The sequence below is a fragment of the Rhododendron vialii genome, chromosome 10a (assembly GCF_030253575.1).
Source record: "Rhododendron vialii isolate Sample 1 chromosome 10a, ASM3025357v1".
Taxonomy (NCBI): domain Eukaryota; kingdom Viridiplantae; phylum Streptophyta; class Magnoliopsida; order Ericales; family Ericaceae; genus Rhododendron; species Rhododendron vialii.
In genome coordinates, this window is record NC_080566.1 from 35253774 (window position 1) to 35281024 (window position 27251).

General features: G+C 38.7%; 1 protein-coding gene, 1 long non-coding RNA gene and 1 pseudogene across 3 annotated transcripts; 1 reads left to right on the top strand and 2 right to left on the bottom strand.

Moving 5' to 3' along the window:
- Window positions 1–1619: 1619 nt before the first annotated feature.
- Window positions 1620–5138, bottom strand: LOC131304424 (uncharacterized). Its single transcript, XR_009192402.1, has 2 exons — window positions 4901–5138; window positions 1620–1912 (listed from the first exon to the last, which is right to left on the bottom strand). It is a non-coding gene; the product is annotated as an uncharacterized LOC131304424 (long non-coding RNA).
- Window positions 5139–19466: 14328 nt separating this feature from the next.
- Window positions 19467–22285, top strand: LOC131304425 (scarecrow-like protein 14). Of its 2 annotated transcripts, XM_058331654.1 has the most exons (2): window positions 19473–19703; window positions 20302–22285. In XM_058331654.1, exon 2 carries the CDS (start codon window positions 20381–20383, stop codon window positions 22037–22039), a length of 1659 nt encoding a protein of 552 aa, XP_058187637.1. In that variant the 5' UTR covers window positions 19473–19703; window positions 20302–20380; the 3' UTR covers window positions 22040–22285. The 2 variants fall into 2 exon arrangements, with proteins under 2 accessions (XP_058187636.1, XP_058187637.1); XM_058331653.1 differs by having other exon boundaries at window positions 19467–22285.
- Window positions 22286–24192: 1907 nt separating this feature from the next.
- On the bottom strand, window positions 24193–25159 carry LOC131303167 (putative pentatricopeptide repeat-containing protein At1g09680; annotated as a pseudogene).
- Between the last annotated feature and the right edge of the window lie 2092 nt (window positions 25160–27251).

A 27251-nucleotide genomic window follows, 5' to 3' on the forward strand; every position in this document is an offset into this window, starting at 1 on the left:
CAAAAAACTCTCAAGAACAATCGTAAGGGTAAGAGCGGGATCCAATGCAGTATGTGTGACGTTGTTGCCGAAGGATTTGAGCTCTACCAACACCAGAGAGGATATGAATAAAGGTGCTCTCGATTTGTTTATTCCATTTACATGTTCTATGTCGGTGTCTTTGGCATGAAGCTACTCTCAATTTGTTTATTCCATTTACATGTTTTATTTCGGTGTCTTAGGCATAAACCTAACACAGTAACACCTAAAGCAATTTTTTTTTACCCCAATTTAGCACCCATACCTGTCGCATGTGGATAGATGATGCAACTTTTGTTGAGGGTTATGTTAGAAAGACATAATTTCATGTAGTAGTTGAGATGGTGCTCTGTCACATGTATCCGTCTAAATGTACAAAGCACCCGTGCTAGATACCAATGTTCTAAAAGTCACTAGGCACTTGGCGGGCGGTCAGCCACCTTCGAGCTTTGAAGCTTAGTAATTGGCGATTAATCGGTGCATAGTAATTAGTTAGATCTAGTCGGATAGACCCTGCTAGCGATTAATCGCCGATTATTTCCAATTTTTAGAAAGTGAACAAATATTTTTGGATAGCCCAAAATAGAATACTGACTAAACAAATTGGAACGGAGAGAATATTATTTATTATATTATTACAAAAAAAAATTTAAACTACCCAATTCGAAAGGGATCCGGATCAAAAGATAATTGAATTAATTATTTATCTCTGACTCTTTAGATGAACAACGAACAAGGATACCCATCTAGGGGTGGCAATATTAATCCAAACGCATGAATCCAAGTCACTTATAAGACGCGTCATAGCGAGTCCAATCTTATTAGCACTTAACCAACACCAAATCGCAAGATCAAATGTTAGTTCGGCTCTTGTTCTACTTGATTAGCATCCAAAAACTTCATCGAATAAAAATTCATAGACTCACAAAGTAATCTAGAATTTATAGCCCGAAAATCTAACGACTATCTGTAATGGGTCCAATTACTATGGTAATAAAACTATAGAGTTTCCTTAGCAAAACGGATTATTACTCTAACTCTTTTTTTTTTTGGTTTTATCATCGATCATTACTTTAACTTAGCTCGCAAAAAATTAACTTACGAAATGAAAATATATAATAAATGTGTACGTCCGGTATATGTATAGATTAATACTAAATGGTAAGGGTGAGCATGGTCCGGATTGATTCAATTTTATAGTAAATCAAAAACCAAACCAATACTTAGGGATTTTGAATTTAGAGAATCAAATCAACCCATAAAAGGCATAGAACCAAATCAATCCAAACCATTAAAGTACTGTTCGGTTTCGGTTTTAAACCACAGTTTGTTTTGAATTAAGTTATCATTTTCAAAAAATATTTAAAGTACTTAAAGTTACGAAGATAAATTAAAAGAAAACTTATACGTATTAAAATCAATTTCATTTAAATTATCAAAACACACTAACATCAACCAATTAATTAAAAGTGGAATACCTCAAGTCTTGGTAGTGAAGGTGTCACGCCCTCGATTTTCAACTAAAATAATAATATATTTTCTATAAACAAAAAAAATCTTTTTCCTCAACTATATTTACCATTAAATGTCAAGCCAATCCAAACAAAGAATCACAGTCTCTTCTTCTTCTTCTCTCTAAATTTTTTTTTTTTTTTTTTACATAAAGTCTCCCAAACGTATTCCATAAAAAGGGTTTCACAATAATCAAAGAGAGGAGTTTATACCTAACTTTACATATGTTCTAACCAAAAGATACAACCTTCAATTGTGAGTAAAGTACACAACATGAATTTGACTAGATGATAAAACACCTCTTTAATGATTCCAATAAAGCTCTCAAGAGACGTCTCAATGTGCACTCCATGCAATCCAAGCTAAGTGCCATGACGAGTACCTGAAATGATAGGGTGAGCTACACTAGCTCGTAGAGATGTCCATACCTAAATTGCATGCAAAAGTGAAGACAGATCACAAGGGAAAACATTTTCCAAAAACGTACTTGTTTTGTCAAATGTGAAGCTCAAAATGTCATACTCACGCTGGAAAAATATTTAACTCTATTTCTCAAACACCAACACTCTCACCCACACACACACCAATATTCTTAAAAAATCTCAGCTTACCGCTACGGCATTACCCAACCCAATCCCTGCTTTTTCATTTTCCATTTCAATGATCTAGAGATTAGTCTGAGTTCTTTAACAAAATGTTTTCACTTCCTTTTCTCATACAACCAACCAACCAGCCTCTCACCAAAAATATACACACTAGGCATGTAGAGCTAGAACATAAGGTAAGCAATGACAATTCGAACAATATCGCACCTCAACAACAAGGAAACTCATCCATCAATCCCAAATCAAACTTCAAATCTCAACATCTAGCAAAACTCCTCCGCATTAAGATTTCCCTTATAAGTCTGACAAGCAAATATCATACATGAAACTCTCACAATGCATCACACCACGAGGTACCACTTATACATTCACACAGAACTGCCCATCACACATCAGGAGAACAAGCCACAAGGATTTGGCGGTCTAAAGGGAAAAATAAAAGAAAGCATGTATTGACATTAGACGTTCCAAGTTACCAACTCAAACTGACATTTTCAATCTTAGTTTGATAATAAATAATAACAAGATTCTCCGTTTCACCATGTCACGTGTTTCGATTTTATTTCCGGGCATTAAGGACCCCATGCGTCCTATGTTCATTTCGGCATCACACCTTTTGGTAGATCCGTGGCTTTCTTGTGCCCTTCCGGGCACTAGGGACCCCCGTACGTCCACTAAAATCCTTTCGTTCAATTCCGGGCTTTTGGGACCCCCGTGCGTCCACTAAAATCCTTTTGATTCAATTACGGGTTTTTAGGACCCCGTGCGTCCACTAAAATCCTTTGAATCAATTTCGGGCTTTTAGGACCCCCGTGCGTCCACTAAAATCCTTTTGATTCAATTCCGGGCTTTTAGGACCCCCGTGCGTCCACTAAAATCCTTTGAATCAATTCCGGACTTTTAGGACCCCCGTGCGTCCACTAAAATCCTTTTGATTCAATTCCGGGCTTTTAGGACCCCCGTGCGTCCACTAAAATCCTTTGAATCAATTCCGGGCTTTTAGGACCCCCGTGCGTCCACTAAAATCCTTTTGATTCAATTCCGGGCTTTTAGGACCCCCGTGCGTCCACTAAAATCCTTTGAATCAATTCCGGGCTTTTAGGACCCCCGTACGTCCCATGTTCGGCATCACACCTTACGGTGGATCCGTGGCTTTCTTTATCGTTCAATTAGTGTCACATATTCTCACTAACAAGCAATCTCTTTATCCACCGTTTCTCTAATCCCCACACATAGCATAACATATCTCTCACACCAATACTTAGATTCAGTTACACGTAAATAATCTTGTCTTCATCATTTCAATAAAGAAAGCACAAAAACCCACATCCTTCACATTGTAAATCAACCATTTATTTCACATCTCATATTACCATCTAATGGACCCCCGTGTGACATCTCCATTAAGAGTCTAATTTGCAAATACTTATAAAGATCCTCATCTTTGTAGTACCCGTCAATGCTTAACAACCATGCACTCATGCCAAGTGATTCACCAAATCCTGTTTAACTCACTGCAAGTATCCCGCAAGCCCAGAGACTCAATCTCATGGAAAGACATCGAATAATTTACACATCGCATCAAACATTCTACAACTTAATTTATCATCGATCGTATCATCCATCTAATCCATTTTCTATTCCACTCGTTTACAAGTATTTTAACCCTTATGCTCACTAGTTCTCGTATCCCAATAATTAATCATCTAGATCAACTCATCCTATCCCCACATATCAAATTGGCGAAATTAATCATTTACATTTGACCATATCCAATTAAACAACATGAATTCCAGGGCGACACTTAAACAATTGAAAAGTAGACTTCTTCTTCTTTGAATCCATAGGTCATACATCAAAAACAGAGTTCGGGTAACCTAACTACGGCCTTGCGATTATAGCTTCAACATAACAGTAAAAAGAAAAACTGGTGCAAGGCTGAATTTAGGTCAACTTTGGGTGCAAATCTGTTATCGCTCGGACATACCCATGATGCATGGGATGTATCGTTGGAAAGCTCTATGTGTCTAGTTTCTAACAAAACAAACGGTGCGTCATTTCGAGTCCCGAGCTAGGAGTTATGGCCATTATACCAAAGTCCGCTGGTGCTGTCAGATTCTACGCGGGAATAAGAAAAATTGATTGAAAAATCATAACTCTTTCATCTTAAACCCAAAAACATTGAAACCAACGCCAAAGGTTGCACCACTACAAGCCCTACACTCCGTAAAAATTCCAGGTTCAGAAACGAGAGGAGGTTAACCCAACAATCAAAAGAAAAACCAATTCGCAACCATTTTCGCACCAGTCAACCAACCCTTGCTTTAGAAATTCACCAAAAATTGTTTACTTAACCAAATTAATTGATTCCAACGCCAATCTCTTCTTAACTTAAATATGCACCTCCTGTAAAAGACCCAAAGCCACCCAAAATGTTCGTCATGCCCAGAAAGTTAAAGGAAGACAGCCACGCACAGATTCGCACATTCAGCAAACAGCCAGTATTCAAAAATTCATAACTAATTGTGTGATTATCGGTTTTGCATGATCTCGGTACCGAAATCTTCGTATTGAAACGTACTTTAACAGTTATGAAGACACTAAAAATTGATTCCTAACAGAAGGGCCCCCAAAAGGCAGATTACCAGAACCCACGAAATTTTCAGCATACAATAGGTTTATTCAAGACTCAAATAGAGGATCAAACTTGATTCTTGTACATCTAACCAACACTTAAACATGTAAAGAAGGTAGGAGATCCCTACCTCGAGGGTTAGAAGCAAGCCCGAACATGGAGGAAACTTCGAAGTGCTCCGATCGTGAATTTTCTTCGATGGATAGGAAGCTCTCGTCGCGTAGAACAACTTTAGTACTTGGGATTTTTCAAAAGTCTCACTCGTGGTCGATGAAATCGAAGAGAGAAGGTGAGAGAGGTGAGAGCCGAGAGAGACGCCGGAGAAGAAGGAAAGAAAGGAAAGGAAAGGAGAAAAAAAATAATCTCCTGCTCCCCATTTTTTTTGACTTATAGAGCACAAATAACACTTTCACCCTTTCACTCCTGTTGTATCACGTCAACTCCCACAACTTACAAGTCATCTCACATTGACCCAACTCATATCCACATTGTTATACACACTTTGATAATCCAAATACATATTAGACATTTAAAATTTGAGAAAATAATTATGGGTCTCTACAGAAGGAATTACAGGAATAGAATTTAGAGAAATTTCGAAATTGGGCAGTGTAAGTTGACTCTGGTGATCCCATATGCTTTTTGTGTATGATAAATTAATAATTACAGGAAATTAGGAATGGGTTGTGATATATAGAAGTTCAATCTAAATTATCTTGGCAGAGAAGGAAAACTAAATATTGCGGTGAATTTATTAGGATCAATAATTGGAAAAGTAGTTGACTAAGGCTCCCATATTTATTTGATGAATCATAATTAAATTATATGTATATATGGTTCGGATAGGTTTGGAACCATAACCGTAAATGTGAATCCACAAACCAAATCATATATGGCGGTTTCTAATTTTTTTAAACCATAACCAAACCATAATGCTAAAAACCCGAAGCAAACCTTTCGATTTGGACTGGATTTGCGGTTTGACAGATTTTTTATTCACCCCTACTAAATGGTCTGGTTCGCTTCTAAACGTTAAAATACAACCAAGCAGGACTATTCAATACCAAAGTTGAAAACAAATAACTGAACTAAAATTACGTCTATCCATTCTTATATTTTTCAGAACCATAATCAGAATATGAAGCCGTAGAGCCAAACCTAATAGGACGGCTCGGTCTGGATCTGATCAAGTTTTGTAGTTACTTTGGTTTTCTTGAACACCTATCCAATCCCATTTCTTTTTTTATTTTTTTTTTGGTCGAACGGAAATTTGTCCAATCCCATTTCGACTCATTCTCATTGTCTCTTAAAAGGGTGAGTTAAATGGTCAACCTATCTTACCCAAAGGAACGCCACCTAGAATTTAATACTTTCACTCTAAAAATTACTAATGTCACCCTAAAATTTACTAATGTCACCCTCAAACTTAATAACACCATTCCAAATTTACTTATGTCACCCAAATTTATTAGATCCACATGACTTTGTTTTTCATATAATTTACTTATGTCACCCAAATTTATTAGCGCCACACGACTTTGTTATTCATTCATTCATATATATATATATAGGAATTTTCAAGTGAGGGATCCCTCATTTTGTTAAAATGAGGGACTTTCATTTTCCGATCAAATTTTGAAAATCCGAACCGTTCAATGTGTGCAGAACGTAATTTAAAGGGTCCCCGTGGGAAATCAGCAAAAAAAATGACCGGGAAGGGCGTCATCCGAGCAGTTTTTTTTGAACCATTCAATGAAAACTGCTCGGATGAAGCCCTTCCCGGTCATTTTTTTTGCTGATTTCTCATAGGGACCCTTAAAATCACGTTCTGATCACTTTGAGCGGCTCGGATCATCGAAATTCAATGGAAAAGGGGAGTTCCGCATTTTAATAAAATGAGGGATCCCTTACCGGAACCTAACTCTATATATATAAATTTGATCGGGAAATGAAAGTCCCTCATTTTAAAAAAATGAGGGATCTCTCACTTGAAAATTCCTATATGTGTGTGTGTATATATATATATATATATATATATATATATATATATATATATATATATATATATACATAGTCCGTCTCCCGTAAAGACCACCTCATTTTAATAAAATGCGGACCTCCCTTTCTCGATTGAATTTCGATGATCCGAGCCGCTCAATATGTTCAAAACGTGATTTTAAAGGTATCCGTGAGAAATCAGCAAAAAAAAATGACCGGGAAGAGCTTCATCCGAGCAGTTTTTGTTTGTTTTTTATCGAACGGTTAAAACAAAAACTGCTCGGATGAAGCCCTTCCCGGTCATTTTTTTTGTCGATTTCTCGCGGGTACCCTTAAAATCACGTTCTGAACACATTGAGCGGCTCGGATCATTGAAATTAGATCGGAAAATGGGAGAAATGAGGAGGTCCGCATTTTAACTAAAATAATGACTCCCTCATTTGAGACTGACTATATCTATATATATATATATATATATATATATATATATATAATTGACACTGTTGATAGATAATTAGACTCATGGGCGGGCTAGGTTTCATGCTTTATAAACGGGATGTAAATGAGTCAATGGTTTATTAAAGATTCAACCCATATACAACCCACCCAAATTTACCCAAACTCGTCCATTCAACACATGTAGAACGATCAATGTTAGATCACGGGAATACATTTCCAATCCAAACATATTGTGCATCAAGATGCATGATTAATAAATAAATAAAAATGACATGAATTTGACAAAACTTTAGAAAAAAAATGACCAAAAAGATCTAGAGTAGCAATAATATCAGACTAGTCCAAACACATACTATGTAGAACAACATTGGATTAAAAAAAATTCATTGCAAAGTACAACAAATTTACAAAAGTAAAAAACTGCAATAAAAAACTAAAAAGGGTGAGTTAAATGGTCAACCTATCTTGCCCAATGGGTCAACCTATGATACAACAAAAATTAGTAGCGCCACTCTAAGAATTAATAATCCAACCCAAAATTTACTAACACAACTCCATAAATGACTAAAGCCACCCAGAATTTAATACTTCCACTCTAAAAATTACTAGCGCCACCCTAAAACTTACTAAAGTCACCTTAAAACTTAATAACACCACTCCAAATTTATTTATGTCACCCAAATTTATAGCGCCACACAACTTTGTTTTTCATATATATACATATTTAAATATATAATTGACAATGTTGATAGATAATTAGACTCAATGACCAAAAAGAGAGTAACAATAATATCAAACTAGTCCAAACACATCCTAAGTAGAACAACATTGGATTAAAAAAATTCATTACAAAGTACTACAAATTTACAAAAGTATAAAACTGCAATAGAAAACTAAAATAGGATACATGGGGAAAAAGTTCACAATTATGAACCACTAATAAAAATTAGTACTAATAAACATTTAACAATCATTTGAAACGTGAACGCCCTACAATTGATCGGAAGAAATATTGAAGTGGTAGTAATAAGTGGAGGGTAAGAGGAAAATTAGATCGACACCCAAAATGGCGTCCCACACAAAACCCCCCATTATATATATGCAAGGTCCAACCTGTTAGAAAAATGGGTCGGTTCGGACCGGACACAACCCACATGGGTCGTCCACATGGGTTATGTGATTAAGTTGGTTAGAAGGATGAGACAGACTCTTAATCTCTATCTGTTAGGAGAGTTCAAAAATAATAGATCACGTTCAAAGATAATAGATCACCTACATCTATTAGGAGACTTTGAACTCTAGGACTTTTATCTATAAATATAGTCCTGCAGATATTTGGAGATATACACAATACACAGAGTTAGAGTTCTATCTCTCCTTATCCTCCAGAAAATACTCTCCTGCGAAATATCTTCTCTCTCTAGGGTTTCCATCTAAGAACCCTAGGATTTGCGGTGTGGATATTAAGAGCAGACTCTAGTAGTCTCCTCTACCCGACGTGAAAAGAAGACGGTGTTCGTGAACGTAATCGGTGCTTGTAGAGTGGGCCTCAGATCGTGAAAAGCTTGAAGCAATTCAATTCCGCTGCGCTTCAATCGTACGTGTAAGTTTTATGTGATTTACGAGTTTTCGATCCAACTAAATTAACATTGGTATCAAAGCTATTATGGCTCGCTCTCGCATGATCGCCTTCGTTTCTGTCTTTTTATATTTTGGCTGGAAATATATTTGGTATATTCGGCTTTTATTAAAAAGAAATCAGTTGCAGTAGTGAGATATATCACATGTGGTCCTGCCTGTTTGCTGGGTGTTCTATGAAGTATTGTTAATCCTCGAATTATCATTCGTGTGCGCCGAGAAATGGGTGGCATGGCACCGAATAAATTATCGTAATAAAGCACAGCTGTGCTCCTTTTTAATGCACCGTTTTTTTGCTTGAAAAGTGAACTGCCAAGTGGAGTTTTAATCCATGTTTACAAAGGTTAAAGTAGTTCCTTTATTGCATGTAGCTTCCGAATCCTTCTAAGCACCAGTGTTTTTCAACAATTAATGGTTGGGCTCTGTTTCCTTTTAAACAAAAAAAAATGATCACGGTACTGTTTTTCCTTGTTCCTTTTTACTATAAAAAAAAAAAGGAAAAAGATTTTCTGATCAGTTTATTTAGAAACAAGCTAGCTGGGCTTTTAAGGGTTATTATACCACTGTTGGTATTTGTTTTATAGAAGCTACGGGAAAAAAAAAAAACACTTGGCAATTGCGACTAAAAGTTTTACCGATTGAGCCACCCCAATCTTTGTGATTTGATGAAGGCAGGACCACACATTAGTGATAGATTTGTTCTCATTTGATCCTCCACTACGAAGGAGTCATCGTGAAAGTATTCCTCGTCGTCGTTTTGAGATTGAAGGGGAATCTTTCATGTGTGCTCCTGAAGAGGAAGATGAGCCTAGTTCGTACAATGATGCTTTGTCTTCACCTGCATGTAAAGAATGCGACAATAGCTAGAATGAGGCGAACAGAGACTATTCTCACCACCGGGGAGAAAGTCTCATCATAGTCTATACCCGCTTTTTGGGTAAAACCCTTCGCCACAAGACGGGCTTTATACTTGTCGATTGATCCATCTGCCTTGCGCTTAATCTTTAAGACCCATTTATTACCAATGGTCTTGCGCCCAGGCGGAAGATCTACCAACTCCCACACTTGATTTTTGCCCATAGAACTAATCTCGTCCTTCATAGCAGCTAGCCATTCCTTACATGCAGGTGAAGACAAAGCCTCATTGTACGAACTAGGCTCATCTTCCTCTTCAGGAGCACACATGAAAGATTCCCCTTCAATCTCAAAACGACGACGAGGAATACTTTCACGATGACTCCTTCGTAGTGGAGGATCTTGAGAATCAATAGTCTCTAGTGGAATACTCCCACTAGGAGGCAAGCTACTCCCAGTGTTCTCGGCGACTATAGGATGAGGATTTAAACTCCCACCCTCGCTGAGAACAGGTGTGTCTTCCTCTGATTCACACATCTCATAAAGATTAAGATCTCCCCTCACATCACCTCTGCTTGGAAACTCATGTTCAATGAAATTCACATCTCTGGACTCAATTTCAGTCAATCCACCATCAGGTTGTTCGCATATCATCACATACCCTTTCGAGTGTTCAGGATACCTTATAAAGATACCCTTTTTGCCTCTCGGATCTAATTTTCCAAGCTGCTGTGAAGGAATGCGCACATAACCTGCTGACCCCCAGGGTCTCAAATGGTCAAGAACTGGCTTCCTACTTGTCCATAACTCATATGGTGTAGAAGAGACTGATTTACTTGGCACACGGTTAAGGATGTAGGCTGCACTCAATAGAGCATCTCCCCAAAAACTAATTGGAAGATTAGCATGCGCCATCATTGACCTAACCATATCTAACAGTGTACGATTTCGTCTTTCTGCAACACCATTTTGTTGCGGAGTACCTGAAATTGTTAACTGTCGTTGGATACCTTTATCTTCACAGAGCCCTTTAAATTGCTCAGATAAGTATTCGCGTCCGCGATCTGTCCTCAGAACTTTTAGGGTTCTTTCTTTTTGATTCTCAACTTCTTTAACAAATCGAATGAAGCAGTCCAATGCTTCCGATTTATGAGAAATCAAATAGACATATCCATATCGCGAATAATCATCTATAAATGTGATAAAGTAGGTACCGCCATGTCGTGCCCTAACATTCATGGGTCCACAAATGTCTGAATGTACTAGCTCTAGTGGACTTGTAGCTCTTACTGCTTTACCGAATGATTTTCTTATCGCTTTTCCTGCCATGCAAGACTCACATATTGGTAGGTTGACTTTAGCGAGTGGACCTAAAAGGCTTTCTCTAGCTAACCTAGTCATCCTATCTTGGCCAATATGGCCTAACCTGGCATGCCATTTCACAGAACTAGAAACAACATCATCATCATGAAAAGCCATAAATGCATTATTATTCAAACCATCCAAATCCAAAACATAGAAACCACCAGAAATAGATCCATGCCCAAACGGCTTATTACCTAAGTAGATGGAAAAACCATCTTTGCTGAAATTAAAGGAAAATCCTAACTCAACTAAAGCTATAACTGATATCAAGTTATGTCGAACTCCAGGCGCATAAAGTACATCATAGAGAATAAGTGTGCGACCATTTTGCAACTTCAGCTGATAAGTGCCAACTCCTAGCACATCTTCTGCTGAACTATTCCCCATAAAAACACTCTGGCTGCCAACAGGAATTCGACGATACTCGATAAATCCTCCTCGATCTCGTGCTACATGTTTTGTCGCTCCTGTGTCAACAATCCAATTAGGATCAGTATGAGCAACCAATACATGAGAGCAAACTAAGCAATCTATGCGAGAAATAGGGTAAGATGGTACCTTCTTCGGCTCAGTGCAATCACGAGCGAAGTGTCCAGTCTTTTGATAGTTGTAGCAAGTCACTTTAGATTTATCCTTCTTGCCTCCTCTCTTGCCTCTGCGGCGCTTAACATGTTCCTTTGGCGCATTATCTCTAGCTGGTCCTTGCTTAGCCTTGCCATCTTGCCTTTTGCGCTTAGACCCAATTGTTTTGCGCTGGCCAGGTTCAACCACAAGAACCTCATTGCCTCGCTTAGCATCTTGGCGCTCGGCTTCAAGCTCAAGATGACACTTCAAATCATTAAAGGTTTTAACCATTTCATTGTGTGTCATTGTGAGCTTGAAATGGTCCCATGTCTTATCAGGCAAAGATCTAAGCATAGCGAGAATCTGCTGCTCATCAGTCAGAATGTTACCGGCAGTCCTAAGGTTGCGTATCATAGCCGACATAACCCTCAAATGTTCAGGCATGGAATGTTGGGGGTTCATTTTATAACTGTCGAACTTCAATGTTAACGCGCGCAACCTAGTTGCCGTTGTGCCACCAAAAACAATTTTCAGCTGGTTCCACATTTCTTGGGCCGTAGCGCAGTTTTCAAACTCGCCAATGAGATCATTGTGCATGCTAGCTAACATAGTAAAGCGCGCACAACGATCTTTCTTGACCCAATTTTGATAAGTTTCCATGTTTCGGCGGTCTTGGGCAGTGGTCCCCTCTTCGGGGACAGTCATCGTATTGGTCAAGGTTTCAAGTACTTCTTGCTCATTCAGGAGATACTGGATTTTCTTGTGCCACATGTCATAGTTTTTCCCATCCAGTTTCTCTCCCTTAACAAGATCAACAACAATAGTCTTCGAGGCCATTTCACTACATTTATTTGCGCATTGGAAATATTTAGCACATTACAATAATTTTATCCTAAAACCCTATTAAGCAAATAATGATTATAACCATGGATAGAGATCGAAAATCTGCAATGCTCATAGTCATCACTCCAATACATGGTGTAAATCATTATTTCTTAATCGATTTTTAGACAAAATTTCCAATGAACCAATATAACAGTAAGAGGATGGGACTAGTTATTTTAAGTCCCTAATTAATATTTTATGCAAGAATGGGAGGCAAAAATATTATACAAACATAAGTGCAAAAATTCACCCCCTCACAAATAAAAAACAAATGAGGGTGTTGCACTTATTTCATATAATAAGTTTGTCTCCGGTCTCTATCATCAATGAGAGCCCATCTCCAAACGCATACAAATATTAATTCCTTCAATTAACCATCCATGTCAACATGCAACAACACATAATAGGTATAAGCATGGATGGTTCCACCACACTCTCCCTCTAAGAAGATGGGTAAAGTCCAATAACTAAGGGTACAATTATTTGCGCCGTAACGCAGCAATAAACAATCAATGATTAACTGAATAACATCAATTAATATTTTTTCAAAAGATGCAGTAGGATATAGTTTCTCATTTATATCAATCCAAAAAAAAATGAGAACAAATCTATCACTAATGTGTGGTCCTGCCTTCAACTTCTCCCCGGTGGTGAGAATAGTCTCTGTTCGCCTCATTCTAGCTATTGTCGCATTCTTGGATTTGGAACTTTTTCAAATGGACGTTAAAACTGCATTTCTCAATGGAGAACTAGATGAGGAGATCTATATGGATCAACCGGTTGGCTTTAAAGTTGAGGGACGTGAGCGCAAAGTTTGCAAGCTAAAACGTTCCATTTATGGCCTGAAGCAGTCATCTAGACAATGGTATTTGAGATTCCATCGAGCCATTATTTCTAATGGGTTTACGATGATTGAAGAAGACCATTGTGTTTATGTTAAGGAGTCCAAGAAAACTTTTCTTATCCTCTCTTTGTATGTTGACGACATTCTTTTAGCTGGGAATGATATGGAGATGATTGTCACCACTAAAGAGTGGCTGTCTTCAAACTTTGAGATGAAGGACATGGGTGAGGCTGATTTTGTACTTGGAATTAAGATCACTAGAGATCGCTCAAGAAGGTTTCTTGGTTTGAGTCAGGAAACCTATATCAAAAAAGTTCTTGAGCGTTTCCGAATGCAAAATTCCAAACCCATTGACACTCCAATCGAGAAAGGACACACCTTGAGTCTTGCTTTATGCCCTCAATCTAATCAAGAAAAGGAGGTAATGGCTCGAGTTCCCTATGCAAGGGCGGTTGGCAGTCTGATGTACGCTATGTTGTGTACTCGACCGGATATCTCTTTTGCAGTAGGGTTGGTTAGTCGGTTTCAAAGTAACCCTGGACTTGCTCACTGGAAGGCTGTGAAGAGAATACTTAGATACTTGCGAGGCACTGCAGATTACATGCTATGCTATCAAGGTGGAGACGGATGCTTACGAGGATACAGTGATGCAGACTGGGGTAGTGACATAGATGAGCGCAAATCTACCTCAGGATATGCATTCTTGCTTGCAGGTGGAGCAATTTCCTGGTGCAGTAAGAAACAGACTTGTATCGCATTGTCCACAATGGAATCTGAGTACATAGCCTGTTCTTCAGCGGTCCAAGAGGCTGTTTGGTTGCGTAGATTCTTACAGCGCCTTGACACAAGGCCTAAGTCTAGTGGGCCTGTGACTCTATATTGTGATAGTACGGCAGCTCTTGCTTATACTAAGGATCCCAAATATCATGGAAAATCCAAACACATTGATATTCGGTTTCACTACATTCGAGACATGGTTGCGCAAGGAGAGGTGGTCCTAAAGCATATATCTACGACCAGTATGGTTGCTGATCCCTTGACTAAGCCTATAGCGAGGGATGTCTTTCAGAGCCATGTTAGTAGTCTGGGACTCCGTAGGATTTGAGTTATTTATGCTTTATTAAGACACCTTCGGATATTTATTGTTTATGCACTGATTTTTATATTCGAGTTGATTGTGATAATAAAAATCATGTTGCATTTAAATTGTTATGCACTTACAATTGTGTGTCAAAAGGCATAGGTTGACCATTTCACACGGTAACCTACCTTGGCGCTGATGGGCGAGCGAGATGAGACATAATTATACTCTTTATATGATGCTGAGTTTACAGTATTGTCGCCTTGGTTGGACCAAGATGAGGTCACTCTTGACCGAACACAGAGTTTGTGTAGCCTTTGCTTGAGCCAGACGGAGACCTAGATAGGGCGCAGTGCATGCGACAAATTTGAGAGTCTCGAGTAAGGCGCTTTTAGTAGCGACTGTATTTATGTCTGTACGGTGTTTTTGGGAGTGACACAATCTTTATGGATTACTCCACCGTAGCATGTGAATCATACCACATGTGCTGTTGTCGACCATACTTAGAGGAGTGATAGCGTGGATCCCTTTTCCTATCACTGTGTGGGCTCTAAAAGTCATTTATATGACCACTTCGTTACCCTTACTTGACTTGAGACTATGTCATGAAGTAGAGACTTTGTGTTGCTACTCTAGCTTGACTACCTAAGGCCACGAAATGTCAGGGTCCCATGGAGCATGACTGGGAAAGCAGCAAGGTTAACGTGGATTGACATGAGGGCTCAAGGAAGACTTTCTGGTATCACATTCGTTTATGCGGTTGGCTGTGCTTTGTGCCGGCACAAGTTATTATACTTTTATATACAGTATATCAAAATGAAAAATAAATTTGAAATTGGAAGCACACCAACGCAAGGGGATTGAGCATAGCTCTGAGCTGGGACTCATGAGGGATTGGAGATGCTCGATCCAATGTGGCTAGATTTGTCTAGGGAAATGACGAGATCTGGTGGAGTGATGTGCCATGTTAGTTTGATGGAAGCTTAATATGGTACTCCTATGTAGCTTGTTTCTTTCTCGTCGGTCGCACGCCTCATTTCCTGTATGAAGAGAGAATTGATAAGATTGACATGGATGAGATATTTTCATATTGCCCAATGTGTACGAGTGGGAGATGTTAGAAAAATGGGTCGGTTCGGACCGGACACAACCCACATGGGTCGTCCACATGGGTTATGTGATTAAGTTGGTTAGAAGGATGAGACAGACTCTTAATCTCTATCTGTTAGGAGAGTTCAAAGATAATAGATCACCTACATCTATTAGGAGACTTTGAACTCTAGGACTTTTATCTATAAATATAGTCCTGCAGATATTTGGAGATATACACAATACACAGAGTTAGAGTTCTATCTCTCCTTATCCTCTAGAAAATACTCTCATGCGAAATATCTTCTCTCTCTAGGGTTTCCATCTAAGAACCCTAGGATTTGCGGTGTGGATATTAAGAGCAGACTCTAGTAGTCTCCTCTACCCGACGTGAAAAGAAGACGGTGTTCGTGAACGTAATCGGTGCTTGTAGAGCGGGCCTCAGATCGTGAAAAGCTTGAAGCAATTCAATTCCGCTGCGCTTCAATCGTACGTGTAAGTTTTATGTGATTTACGAGTTTTCGATCCGACTAAATTAACACAACCTAAGACCTGCAATTGCAGGCCATAATATGTAGGGATAATGGTGTCGCGCGGCCTGGATGACAATGGTGATGATGAAGCTATGAGTAATGGAAAGCTGGGTCAAATGATGGTTGAAAACTCGAGCAAGCCTTTTGTTCAGGGAACCCAGCTGCATCTTTTTCTTTTTTTTTGGGTTGAACATGGAATTAGAAAAACTACGAAATCGAATACAAGGTCCGGGGATAAGTAACACCCCTCATGTCCTCACAGAATTGAGACTTAATACAAAACGGAATTGAAAGATACGGTAAATAAGGAAAAAGATGTGATCTTGCATCTTGCGCTAGGAGATCCGCACACTTGTTTCCTTCCCTCATGACATGCCTCAACGGTGGATCGCCCAGCTGGTGCAAAAAGAACCTGCAATCGACAATCAAATTGTAGAGATGATGGGTTCTTGTAGCATTGTTGATAAGGTGGATGACATTAGATGTATCCGTTTCAATCTCCACCAATGTAATGTTACGTTGTAAGAAAATCTTGAGACCATGTATAAGTGCCCAAATTTCGGCCTCAAGAGCATATATGAAACCCAATTTGCATGAAAAGCCCGTAATCCATTTTCCATTTGCATCCCTAATCAAACCACCTGCACAAGCCTCTGAAAAGGTAGAAGTCCAACTCCATCTACATTGAATTTAAAAGTGTTGGGAGGAGGTGGCAACCACCCTACCTTAGATGTTCTAGGTTGGGTTCTAGCTAAGGAGAGTGTTGGTTGGACAATAAAGACCCACTCAGTGGCTTTAGAAAAAATGGAGGAAATGGTTACATTAGGAGGGGGTAGCTGAGTGTCACGGTGGATAGTTGCATTCCGACGTAACCAAATGTGCCAAATGGATAAGAGGAAGATTACATTCCAATGTATGCCAAACTAATGAGTGTAGCACGCGAGAGAGTTTGTTTTAAGCCAAGAAGCAATATCAGCACGGAAGGAAGAAAGAAGAGGCTGCGGAACGTTAAGAAGGGCCAGAGATTTTTGCAGCTTCACAATCTCTAAGAGCATCTCCAATGGGAGATGTCAAACATGACGTGGACAGTGCAACGGTAACTTTTGGCATCAATTCACCTTCCAATCCAGATGCCTTCTATTAGGCCAAATCCTACGTGGCATTTGACATGGATGAAGGGGGGAGGAAGAATGCCAACTTTGACTAATCACCTCTTGCTTGCCAAATTTCAAAAATGACTGTTTGGATTTTGACATTAAGAGTTGGAGAGGGATAGCTTGATGTCAAATAAATATAATTTGGCATAAGGGTTGGAAAGGAAGGCTTTGATGTCAAATTGGAGAAGCCAAAATGCCACATCAGCCTTCAAAAAAAAATTGACATCCCCAATTTGAAGTCAAGGGTTGGAGATGCTCTAAGAGAGTGAAGTGCCGAATCTTCATGGTTGTTGCCAACTAGGCATTTGTTGAGGGGGAATTTGTTCATTTGCAAATCTGTGTCTGGTGAGAAACTATGCTTGGTGAGATGGTTTGCTCATGTCCTTTCTCTATGGAGAACAAGGTTCGAGTCCCACGAGGGACAGGGTTTGAGATTTTAGGGCTATGAATAGTGTCTAATCCTTCTCGTTTACTAACTTCCAGTTCCCACTAACCAATATGGCAAAAAAATAATAATAATAATTTGTATCTGTGTCTGGTTGTTTTTGATAGATCTAAACAGGTCACTTTATAAAGCTTACTTAGCATTTCAATTCTGCAAAAAATCATGTCCATCGGATCACGATCAATGTTTCTTTGGAGACATTAGTCTTTAGAAAAATGGTATCGAATTAAGTTGATTTTTCATGAAAGCCTTTGAAAAAATGTTTTAAATTTAAACAACGATTCGAATCATTTGTGTGGAACTTATAGTGAATCTCACACCGCAATCTGTGTACAAAATATGTGCAGCTAGACTTTGTGCTTCCCTAATAAGTGAGAATAAACTTCTAATAGGGTGAGAATATACATCTGTGCAGAGATTTAAGTACGGACTACTTGTGGAATAACTATTGGGTGGTCCTTCGCCACCGTCTTGTGGTGACTCAACTCTCTTTTTCACCACCAAAATTAATATGGACTGATTTTGTGTGGTGGGTTAGAGCATCCACATTACTCTTGCCACATTCCTTTTGAAACTATAATAACGAGCAAATCCTCCAAAATTGGGCTGCATCAAACTCGTTTCTTACCTCACTATTCTACAAATTATGTAACTTTGCTACAGGAGCTCGTGTCTCCTAGCGAGGTACTGTTCATCAACTCCACAGTATTTTATTATTCAAATTGTGAGTTTGGACCCACATGTTAGTCTTTTACTATTATATTCTTCTATTTGGTGCAAGGGTTTATATGATTATATATCTGCTAACTATGCAAGTGTGAATGCATTATTACTCATCAATTTATTTTACAACCCGATGTCGGGCTAATTTGTGCACACCTCGATTAATTTCGGGATTTTAAAGTAAACGATCATTTTACAACATGACGTCGTGCCAACTTGCGTACATCTCAATTAATTTCGAAACTCTAAAGTTAACGATCGAGCATACCTCACTAGTGACCCCATGGTTGATGGTCGATCAGAAATATTTGGTTTCCTTGAGATTTGAACATATAACCTTATGGAGATTAAGGTCTTATTGGCTTTCTCACTTGGCCATTGCGGCCCGTGGGAATATTATTACTAATTGATGCTCGCCATTAGACGGGTAAAATTGATTTAATAGATTATTTCAGAATCTAAAAAAGTAAATATTTGATAAAATTTAAAAAGTTTTATTTGATCTCCTATAATACAGTAAGGAATAGAGGATTAAAATAATGAAATATACATTCAAACAAAAAATGCAAAAATTGTAGTGGAATGAAAAATGAGTATTATAATGGAATAGTGTTAGAATAGAGAGTCTGATGTTGAGTGCATTTAAAAAGGTGACTTGTTAAAAATAGAAAAACAACTTTTCAAGTGTAATTTGGTCCAAATTTAATCTAGACTGATGCGGATGCTCTTAGAATGTTGGGGTTAATTCATCGACAAACGCTATTTGAGTAGTGTTGGGTTTATTTGATAACCTTAGTCACATAATTTTTCAGAATGTTCCGCACTCTTTCTCTCAATTATTGTATTGCATTTGTGCTCTCAATTATCGCTCACACATATTTTAGTAGGTTGAAATGTGTTTCAAAAACGTTTTTACGCTCGTATTAGGCTCCACACCCACTCACGCACGCAAATTTAGTGAACTCATTCTAAACTGTTGACTTTGGATATGCATTTGTAGAGCTTGATGAGAACTTCAATAATTGCAAAATATCCTATCTATCGAACATCAATCAATATCTTTTCGCATTTCTCTTTACAAAAATTGATTCAAAAATATTGAATCAAATCCATTTTTTATTCGTTAAGGTTGCCCCAACTTCCGACAAGGCACCTCCATTATGTGCCGACAAGTCACCTTCCATTCCGGAAATCCCACAAACAGACATTGAGGTTGTCTTCAAAACAAACGAACAAGTTCAGACTACTGCCTAAAAGTCAAAACATACATTGTGCAGATCTTCGAAAGGACCACCTGGTACCCTCTTGTAACTCTTCCTTCCTTCCTTCCATTCATCTGTTCTTTCTACTAAGCTTTTCTCCATTTTTATGCATACCTAAAATCTTCCAATCATGTATATCAATTTATCCGAATTAGCTTTGTTTTGGAATCCTGCATAGTTCTGTTCTTTTCTTGAAAGTTCATGAAACTTGGAGTTAATGGGCAAACATGTGCAAGGACGTGAAAAACACAAGTCGGTAAATTTGTTCGGCTTTGACCACATATTGGTTCCTTCATCCTCGGATCACAACCTAGTAAATGGTATTGAATTCAGGGATCTAATTCAAAATCTTCCAGATAAGACTCTGTATACATTGGATGATATTGGCACGGATGTCAGCGAAGCTGTACTCAATTACATAAGCCAGATGCTTATGGAAGACGATGATGATGACCGGGAAAATCGGTCCGGTTTGATCGAGTACAGCTTGGCTCTCCAAGCAGCTGAGAAATCCTTGTATGATGTCCTTCATAACCCACATAGCATATGTGAAAATGTTGATACCCCAGATGATGATTTCACTAGGACTTGCAGTAGTCCCAGGGTTAATAACAGTTTTGCATCTGTTGACAGTATAATTGGTGATTCCAACTCGATCAGTGATCGGAATAAGCTTGGATCTTCTAGTGTTCATCGCAACTTGGACTACGCCATGCAGTCAAATTCAAAAACGATTAGTTCTTCGAGTGTTTCTCGTGGGATAGTGGACTCTCTTGTTAGTTCGTTTCAGGTTTTAGATCCATCTAAGGTGAGCCAAGCCAGCTCACGGTTGACACGCATACTCCCAGAGGAAGAACACGAGAATAACATCTTAGAGCAAAATGAAAAGACTCCAACAATACTGTCTGAGGCTGAGAAGAATTTGGGGGAGCCCTTAATGTGTCGATCAAGGGGAACGAGAAATCATTGCAACGAGGATGGTGATTGTTCCGAACTGGACAGGAGTAACAAGCAGTTGGCCGGTTATGATGAAGACTCCAATGAGCAATCCTTGATGTATGAGGTGTTGCTTTGTCCTGCAATGAATCCTCATTTGCACAAGGAGGAGTCCTCAGCCCGTACACTTTGTGGAGCCTCAAGTAGTGGATTGGGTGGAAAGCAGCAGAAGAATGGGCAGTCAAAAGGATCAAGTGGACGAAAGGCACGTAGTAAGAATCAAGGCAATAGGAGGGAAGTGGTGGATCTTGTGTCTCTCTTAACTCAGTGTGCACAAGCTGTGGTTTTTGATAGCATAACTGCCTATGAACTGCTGAAGCAGATCCGGCAACACTCTTCTCCTAAAGGCAATGGTACTGAAAGAATGGCCCATTACTTGGCAGAAGCCCTTGAGGCGCGCCTCGCTGGCACTGGGAGAGCGTTGGATGCATCATTTTTGAGCAAGAGGCTAACAGCTGCTGAATCACTAGCAGCTTACCTGGCATATGTTAAAGCAAGCCCTTTCAGAAAGATGTTGAATTTCTTCGCAAACAAGATGATTTGGAAACTCTCCGAGAATGCAACGAGGATTCACATAATTGATTTTGGAATCATACATGGCTTTCAATGGCCCGGCCTTTTTCAGAATCTTTCCCAGAGGCCCGGTGGGCCTCCTAGTGTTCGTCTTACTGGCATAGACTTTCCCCAACCCGGTTTTCGGCCAGCAGAAAGGGTTGAGGAGACTGGACGTCGCTTAGCCTATTATGGTGAAAGATTTAATGTCCCATTTGAGTTCAATGGTGTGGTAAAGCAATGGGATACTATTAAACTTGAGGATCTCAAGATTCAGAGAGATGAGGTGCTTGTTGTCAATTGTTTGAACCGAATGAGGTACGTCTCTGATGATGTGACAGTTGACGCGGACAGTCCAAGGGATGCCGTTCTGAAATTAATCAACACTCTTAATCCGGATTTGTTCATCCATGGCATTGTTAATGGGTCATACAGTGCCCCTTTCTTTGCCTCACGTTTCCGGGAGTTACTTTTCCACTCACATGCAGCCTTTGATATGTTTGATGCGATTTTACCGCTTGAACACGAAGGGAGGATGCTGTATGAAAGAGATGTCCTTGGGCGGGCTGCAATGAGTGTTGTCGCTTGTGAGGGTACTGAGAGGATTATAAGGCCAGAGACATATAAGCAGTGGCAAATTCGGAGTACAAGGGCTGGGCTCAAGCAACTCCCACTCGACCATGATATAGTTGAGGATGTGAGGGCTAAAGTCAAGTTGGGTTACCACGAGGAATTTGCAGTGGACGAGGACAGCAACTGGATGCTGCAGGCATGGAAGGGGCGAGTCCAAAGTGCTGTCTCCTGTTGGAAAGCTGCTCAATAAATGAAAATGAGCAATATCTACTGATTAGACTAAATAAATATGGTTCTCAAGCAATTCAGGAATTTGTAACCTCTACAGTGGTACTTCTTCTTTTCCAATCAAGTATTTCTCTGATTTTGTGTGCATTCTTGTGCGGTCTGATATACTTTATTGTGATAATTGCATTGTCTTGTTTTTGTTTTATCACTTATACATGTATTTTTATTACACAATGGGAAACTTTATTGGGTATTTGGTTGATTTTTTTAGAGCTGGTTTTTGGTGTTTCTTTGTACTTCTTAGTACTAGCTAGGCAATATTTAGGAACATATTATCAGCCTAAAGTTTTTGTACTCAATCATCGGTTAGTCTCTAAATTTTTAAATTTTGTGGCCATGAGTTACTGTCGGGCAACTTGTAAGGGTTCTTTTCAAAAGTGTTAGTTCCTTGCATCCTGTTGTAGACTTTGGAGATGAAAGCACACCCTTAGTGAACTTTCTACTCTGCTGCATACTGCAAGCAATGAATTCAGATTTATAATAGTGGCAGTGATAGGTTTTAAATAAAAACCCATGAGGTAGACGAAAGACCAAAAGCTATTGGCTAATATCCTCATGGATGAGCACTTACTGTCAATAGGAAGAAGAGTTTTCTTCTCCAAGTTTTAAGAGGAGGGGATTGGAGAGGAATCTGATAGCTAGAGTACCCTCTTTTTCTGTGTTGTTGATTAGCCTGTGCTGAGACTCAATAAAATTTTCTTAGATTCCTAAGGCAGTGTGTCAGGAAAAAAATATTATCGAGTCGTTGTTAACCTCGTCCAAGTGGACAATCGCCTTTTTCTAGTTATCATCTCTGTATTTTCACAACTCAACGACAGGTGGTTTCTTCCTGAGGAAAAAAGGGCGGTATGATTTTTCAATGACGAAATAGGGCTTCTCTAACATTGAAGTTCTCTAATTTGGTTTACTTCTTTGTATGACACTTCAACCAGTTCAAAATGTGTTGTTAACACAGGGATTTGTACTTCAATCCTAGCAGCTTCACAATAACAAGAAAATGACCCTTTTAGCACATATAATCAATATTTCGAGTAATGACCTTAGTACTCTGTATGGAACAAACACTGTCACAAAAGAAGCTATGTCCAATTGCTAGAAACTAGTCACACTACCAAGAAAAAGTAGCTTGTCGACCTGATCCATCCAACCATGAGAGAGGGAAAGGTTGAGAGCCAGATGTGGTTTAGGAGTTCCTGAATCACCCTCTAAACTTGCTTGGCAGTGAGCTTAATTAGGACTTAGGAGTAACATTTTACAACCTTAAATTTGAGATATGAAAAACGCAGTGTTGCAGTTACATGATTCTAGACTCAAGCCACGCGGCAGATTCCAAAAATGGTCAAAAATGGAAAAAATAATTAGATACTCCTGAATTACTTGGTGGCATTGAGTGGTACTAGGTCACGTTTTATTTCCTAATTACCCTAATAACAATGGATTGTCATGTCTCACCGGAAAAATTTGTCGGATTAGAGTACATACTGTTATGAAATCTCAAGGTACGTCGGGGCAATAAATAATTACTCCCTGATGAGGATGTACATCTGGGAGGAGTAGGGAAGATTCCACATGGGTATGGAATGAAATGGGCTATGATTTAGACTTCTCTGCAAAGTTGTCAATATTGTATCGTATTGGTTGGTATGTACTGTAACGCTGCTATAACATATGTTGTTGGGTAGATATTGTAATTGGGTACGGGAACAGACCAGACAGTTGGTCAGATCTGTTCGAAGGGGCCATAAGATTTTTTTTTCCGCATTGCTCCAGTTTACACAGAATTTTGGCTCTGAATTTTGTGTTGGAACCTTTAATGTCCCTGTGACACGGACCTCTCTCTTTCCTTTTGCTGCTCTTTGTATAGAATATCGATGTTTGGTGAACTAGAAATTCACAGTGACTACATTTATCTTTGTTGCCTTTTATGGAAATTCGGCTCTTGTCAGTAGTTTTGAAGTCTTGACCAGTTTGGTTATAAATATATATGGGGGAGAGCTCACCTCTCCATACATCTATCTTCTAAGCCCCTGAACATGTAACCTCTCCATATATATAACTTTCAATGGCCCTAAAGTTTGAAATGTTTGGCTTCCATGGGGAATGAAACATGTAACCTCATAGAGAACAATTAAGAGAAAAACTCATGGAGCCGTCAACCTCGTCCAAGCGAACAAGCGCCATTTTCTGTTTACATTTTTCATGAAAGTTGTGATTTTGACACCTATATTCATACATCCCAGTTATGATCCACTTACATTTTTCAAATGTTCCCGGAATGCTTCTTTTCCCATCGAAATTTCAAACTCAATAACCACAAAAGGCCAACATATTTGAGCCTTTTAGCGGTTTAGAATAAAAACTGCAATCATCTCTTGTAACGATCCTTTGAGATCTTATTTTGCGTTAACGGTAGACTCGGCTTTGATTTCTCTCGAATATTCATCAGACCTATCAATTCTTTGCACCGTATACTTTTTCAAATATATATTTTTGTAACTTCAGTGCAATAACTTGTACCAAGCAACGAAGTATAGGAAACCATAATCAAGAACGAGCCCTTTCTCGCCGCATACCTTATCAAAATCATTGGAATTCCCATGCTTGCTATGCCCTTCAAACAAGATGTTGTACGTAATGTCATCCGGTACCACCCCAACATTAAGCATCGCGTCTAAATAGCATTTGACCTTGTTTGCACAGCCCATTCATGAGCACATGATAGGTTACAACATCAATCCTATCACTGTGCATTTCCTTTAGCAACTTGAAACCCATTTTAACATCCCCCATTTTACACAAAAAAAACCCCATCTATTGCGATGGTAAATGTGGCGCCGTCGGGTGCGATGGTAAATGTGGCGCCGTCGGGTCTCGTATCAACTCTCAACCTCTCCCTCAATGTCCTCCCTGCATCAGTAATTCTTCCGTCTTCCCACTCTTCACAGCCCGTAAAAATAAGAGCTGTGAAAGCAACATTATCAAGTTCAATCCCTTCCTTGACCATTTCCTTCCTAATTTCTAAGCCGACTTCAATAAGCTTGGAGAAAGTGATCCTATCGGGCTTCATACCCCTTCCGGTCATTTCTCCAACTAGGATTTTCGCATCCGACAACGCCCCCGTCTTGCGGAGGCCATTGAATAGAGTATAGAGAGTTGCACGTAATCAAATCAGGTTGTACACCTTTCCATTATAGCCGAGTGTATTTGGCCTAATATTATTATAAGATTCTTTTTCCATACAATATTCGTATAATGTGAACTTTAATTGATTGACCTGTGTGTATATATCGTGGCTGTTCCGGAGATATCTAAAAAAAAATCTAAAAAATATCTCAAATTTTAATCTCATAGTTCCCGATCAAATTTTGATGATACAAACCATTTAATGTGTTTAAAACATGTTTTAAGAGTATCCATGAGAAATCAACTTAAAATATGACTGGAAAGTGCTTTATCTAATTTTTTTTCCATAAATTTCTATGTATATATATATATATATTGTTTTAAGAAAAATTGTTTGGATCGAGCACTTCTCGATCATATTTTTAGCTGATTTTTTGCAAGTACTCTTAAAAACACATTTTAAACACATTGAACAGCGCGGATCATCAAATTTTGATCAGAAACTATGAAATTGAGATTTGAGGTACTTTTTTAGATTTTTTTAGGTGTCCCCAGAACCGCTCGTGTGTGCGTGTGCGTGTATTGGTTTGTACAAGAAGAATCTAAAAAGTTTAAAATTATGATCCAAAAATTTGAAAAAGTAAATTAGAGACAAAAAAAAGTTCATTAAATTGAAATCAACTTTTTCTTTAGTTAACTACTTTAAAATTTTTCATATACTCCCTCAGTCACATTTTAAATGTTTCCTACGACTATCCGTGCATTTTCAAACCAAAAAAAATATATTTTTATATATTATTTTTTATTTTCTTACACCAAATTAAAATACTCAATGAGCAATTCTACTAGTACGGTATACTCAATTACAATACTGAATGATATCTTAAATTCAATTAATTTAGTTGACACTAGTGGAAGCAAGGTTCTGTATACCGTACTGACAAGAGTACCAATTTTTCTACTGGCACAGAATGTACTGATATCGGCGAGATACCGAATACCTTTTTAGATTTATCAATCTTAGTGTTATTTTTCTATAAAAAAATTATTAGTATAATATACAAATTTATCAAAAAAGAAGAAGAAGTAGTCTAGTATGTGTCCAGCACCATCTGGTATTTGTCCCATATCGTTCGGTATTTATCGGTACTGACCAATATTGTTCGGTAATGAAAGCATAAAGTAAATTTCTAGGTTAAAACAAAAATGAAATTAATCAAAGGGCAAACTGAAAAGAATCGTAAGATTGAGGAGGGGGTATTTAACCAAACCCACTCCTCCCCAGCTACTACCCTAATTAGATTTAGAACATCCGTCAATTTTGCATCCGCTGCAAAATTCTCTTCATTTCACACCGAGATCAGAAGTGGTAATAGAAAAGTTTGAGTCTAGAGTCCCAAAACGAACATGGTAAAATGGCATGGCCTACACTCACACTCGCAATCTTCACTCCGTGTTCGCGCTTTCAATCTTTGCTCTAATGATTTTTAGGTTATTTTGGGTTTTCTTCCCAGACGCTTTCACGCTCGAGCACCCGTACACGTTTTATGTGTCTTAGATCCAACATGAGCCAAGATCGTCTATGCCAGAAAACCCTTGTGCCTCTGTTCTGAGGGGCTTTCTAACCATTGGATCTCGAGTCCTGAAAAAAAACACACGCATGAATGCTCCACGCCACTTCAAATTTGCTGTTCCTCTCAATGTGTGTTGCTTTCTTATTTGCAAGCAGAAAAAGTAATTGAGTGAATTGAATTTGAGAAGGATAGATCCCAATTAAAGGGAAGACTAAGATGTGCTGGACCCGTATATATTAGAACCCAGAAAATTCCTGTGTCTCTGTTCTAAGGGGCTTTTCGATCGTTGAATCTTGGGCCCGGAAAAAAAAAAAAAAAACATGCCACTTCAAATTTGCTGTTCCTCTCAATGTGTGTAGCTTTCTTACTTGCAAGCAGAAAAAGTAATCGAGTGAATTGAATTTGAGAAGGATAGATCCCAATCAATGGAAGACTAAGATGTGACTTGGCCAAATGAGACCACTTTTCTTTTAAAGG

Bases quoted from the DNA above. Each gene is read 5' to 3' on its own strand.
- LOC131304425 (XM_058331653.1), top strand. From the start codon at position 19,886: ATGGGCAAACATGTGCAAGGACGTGAAAAACACAAGTCGGTAAATTTG.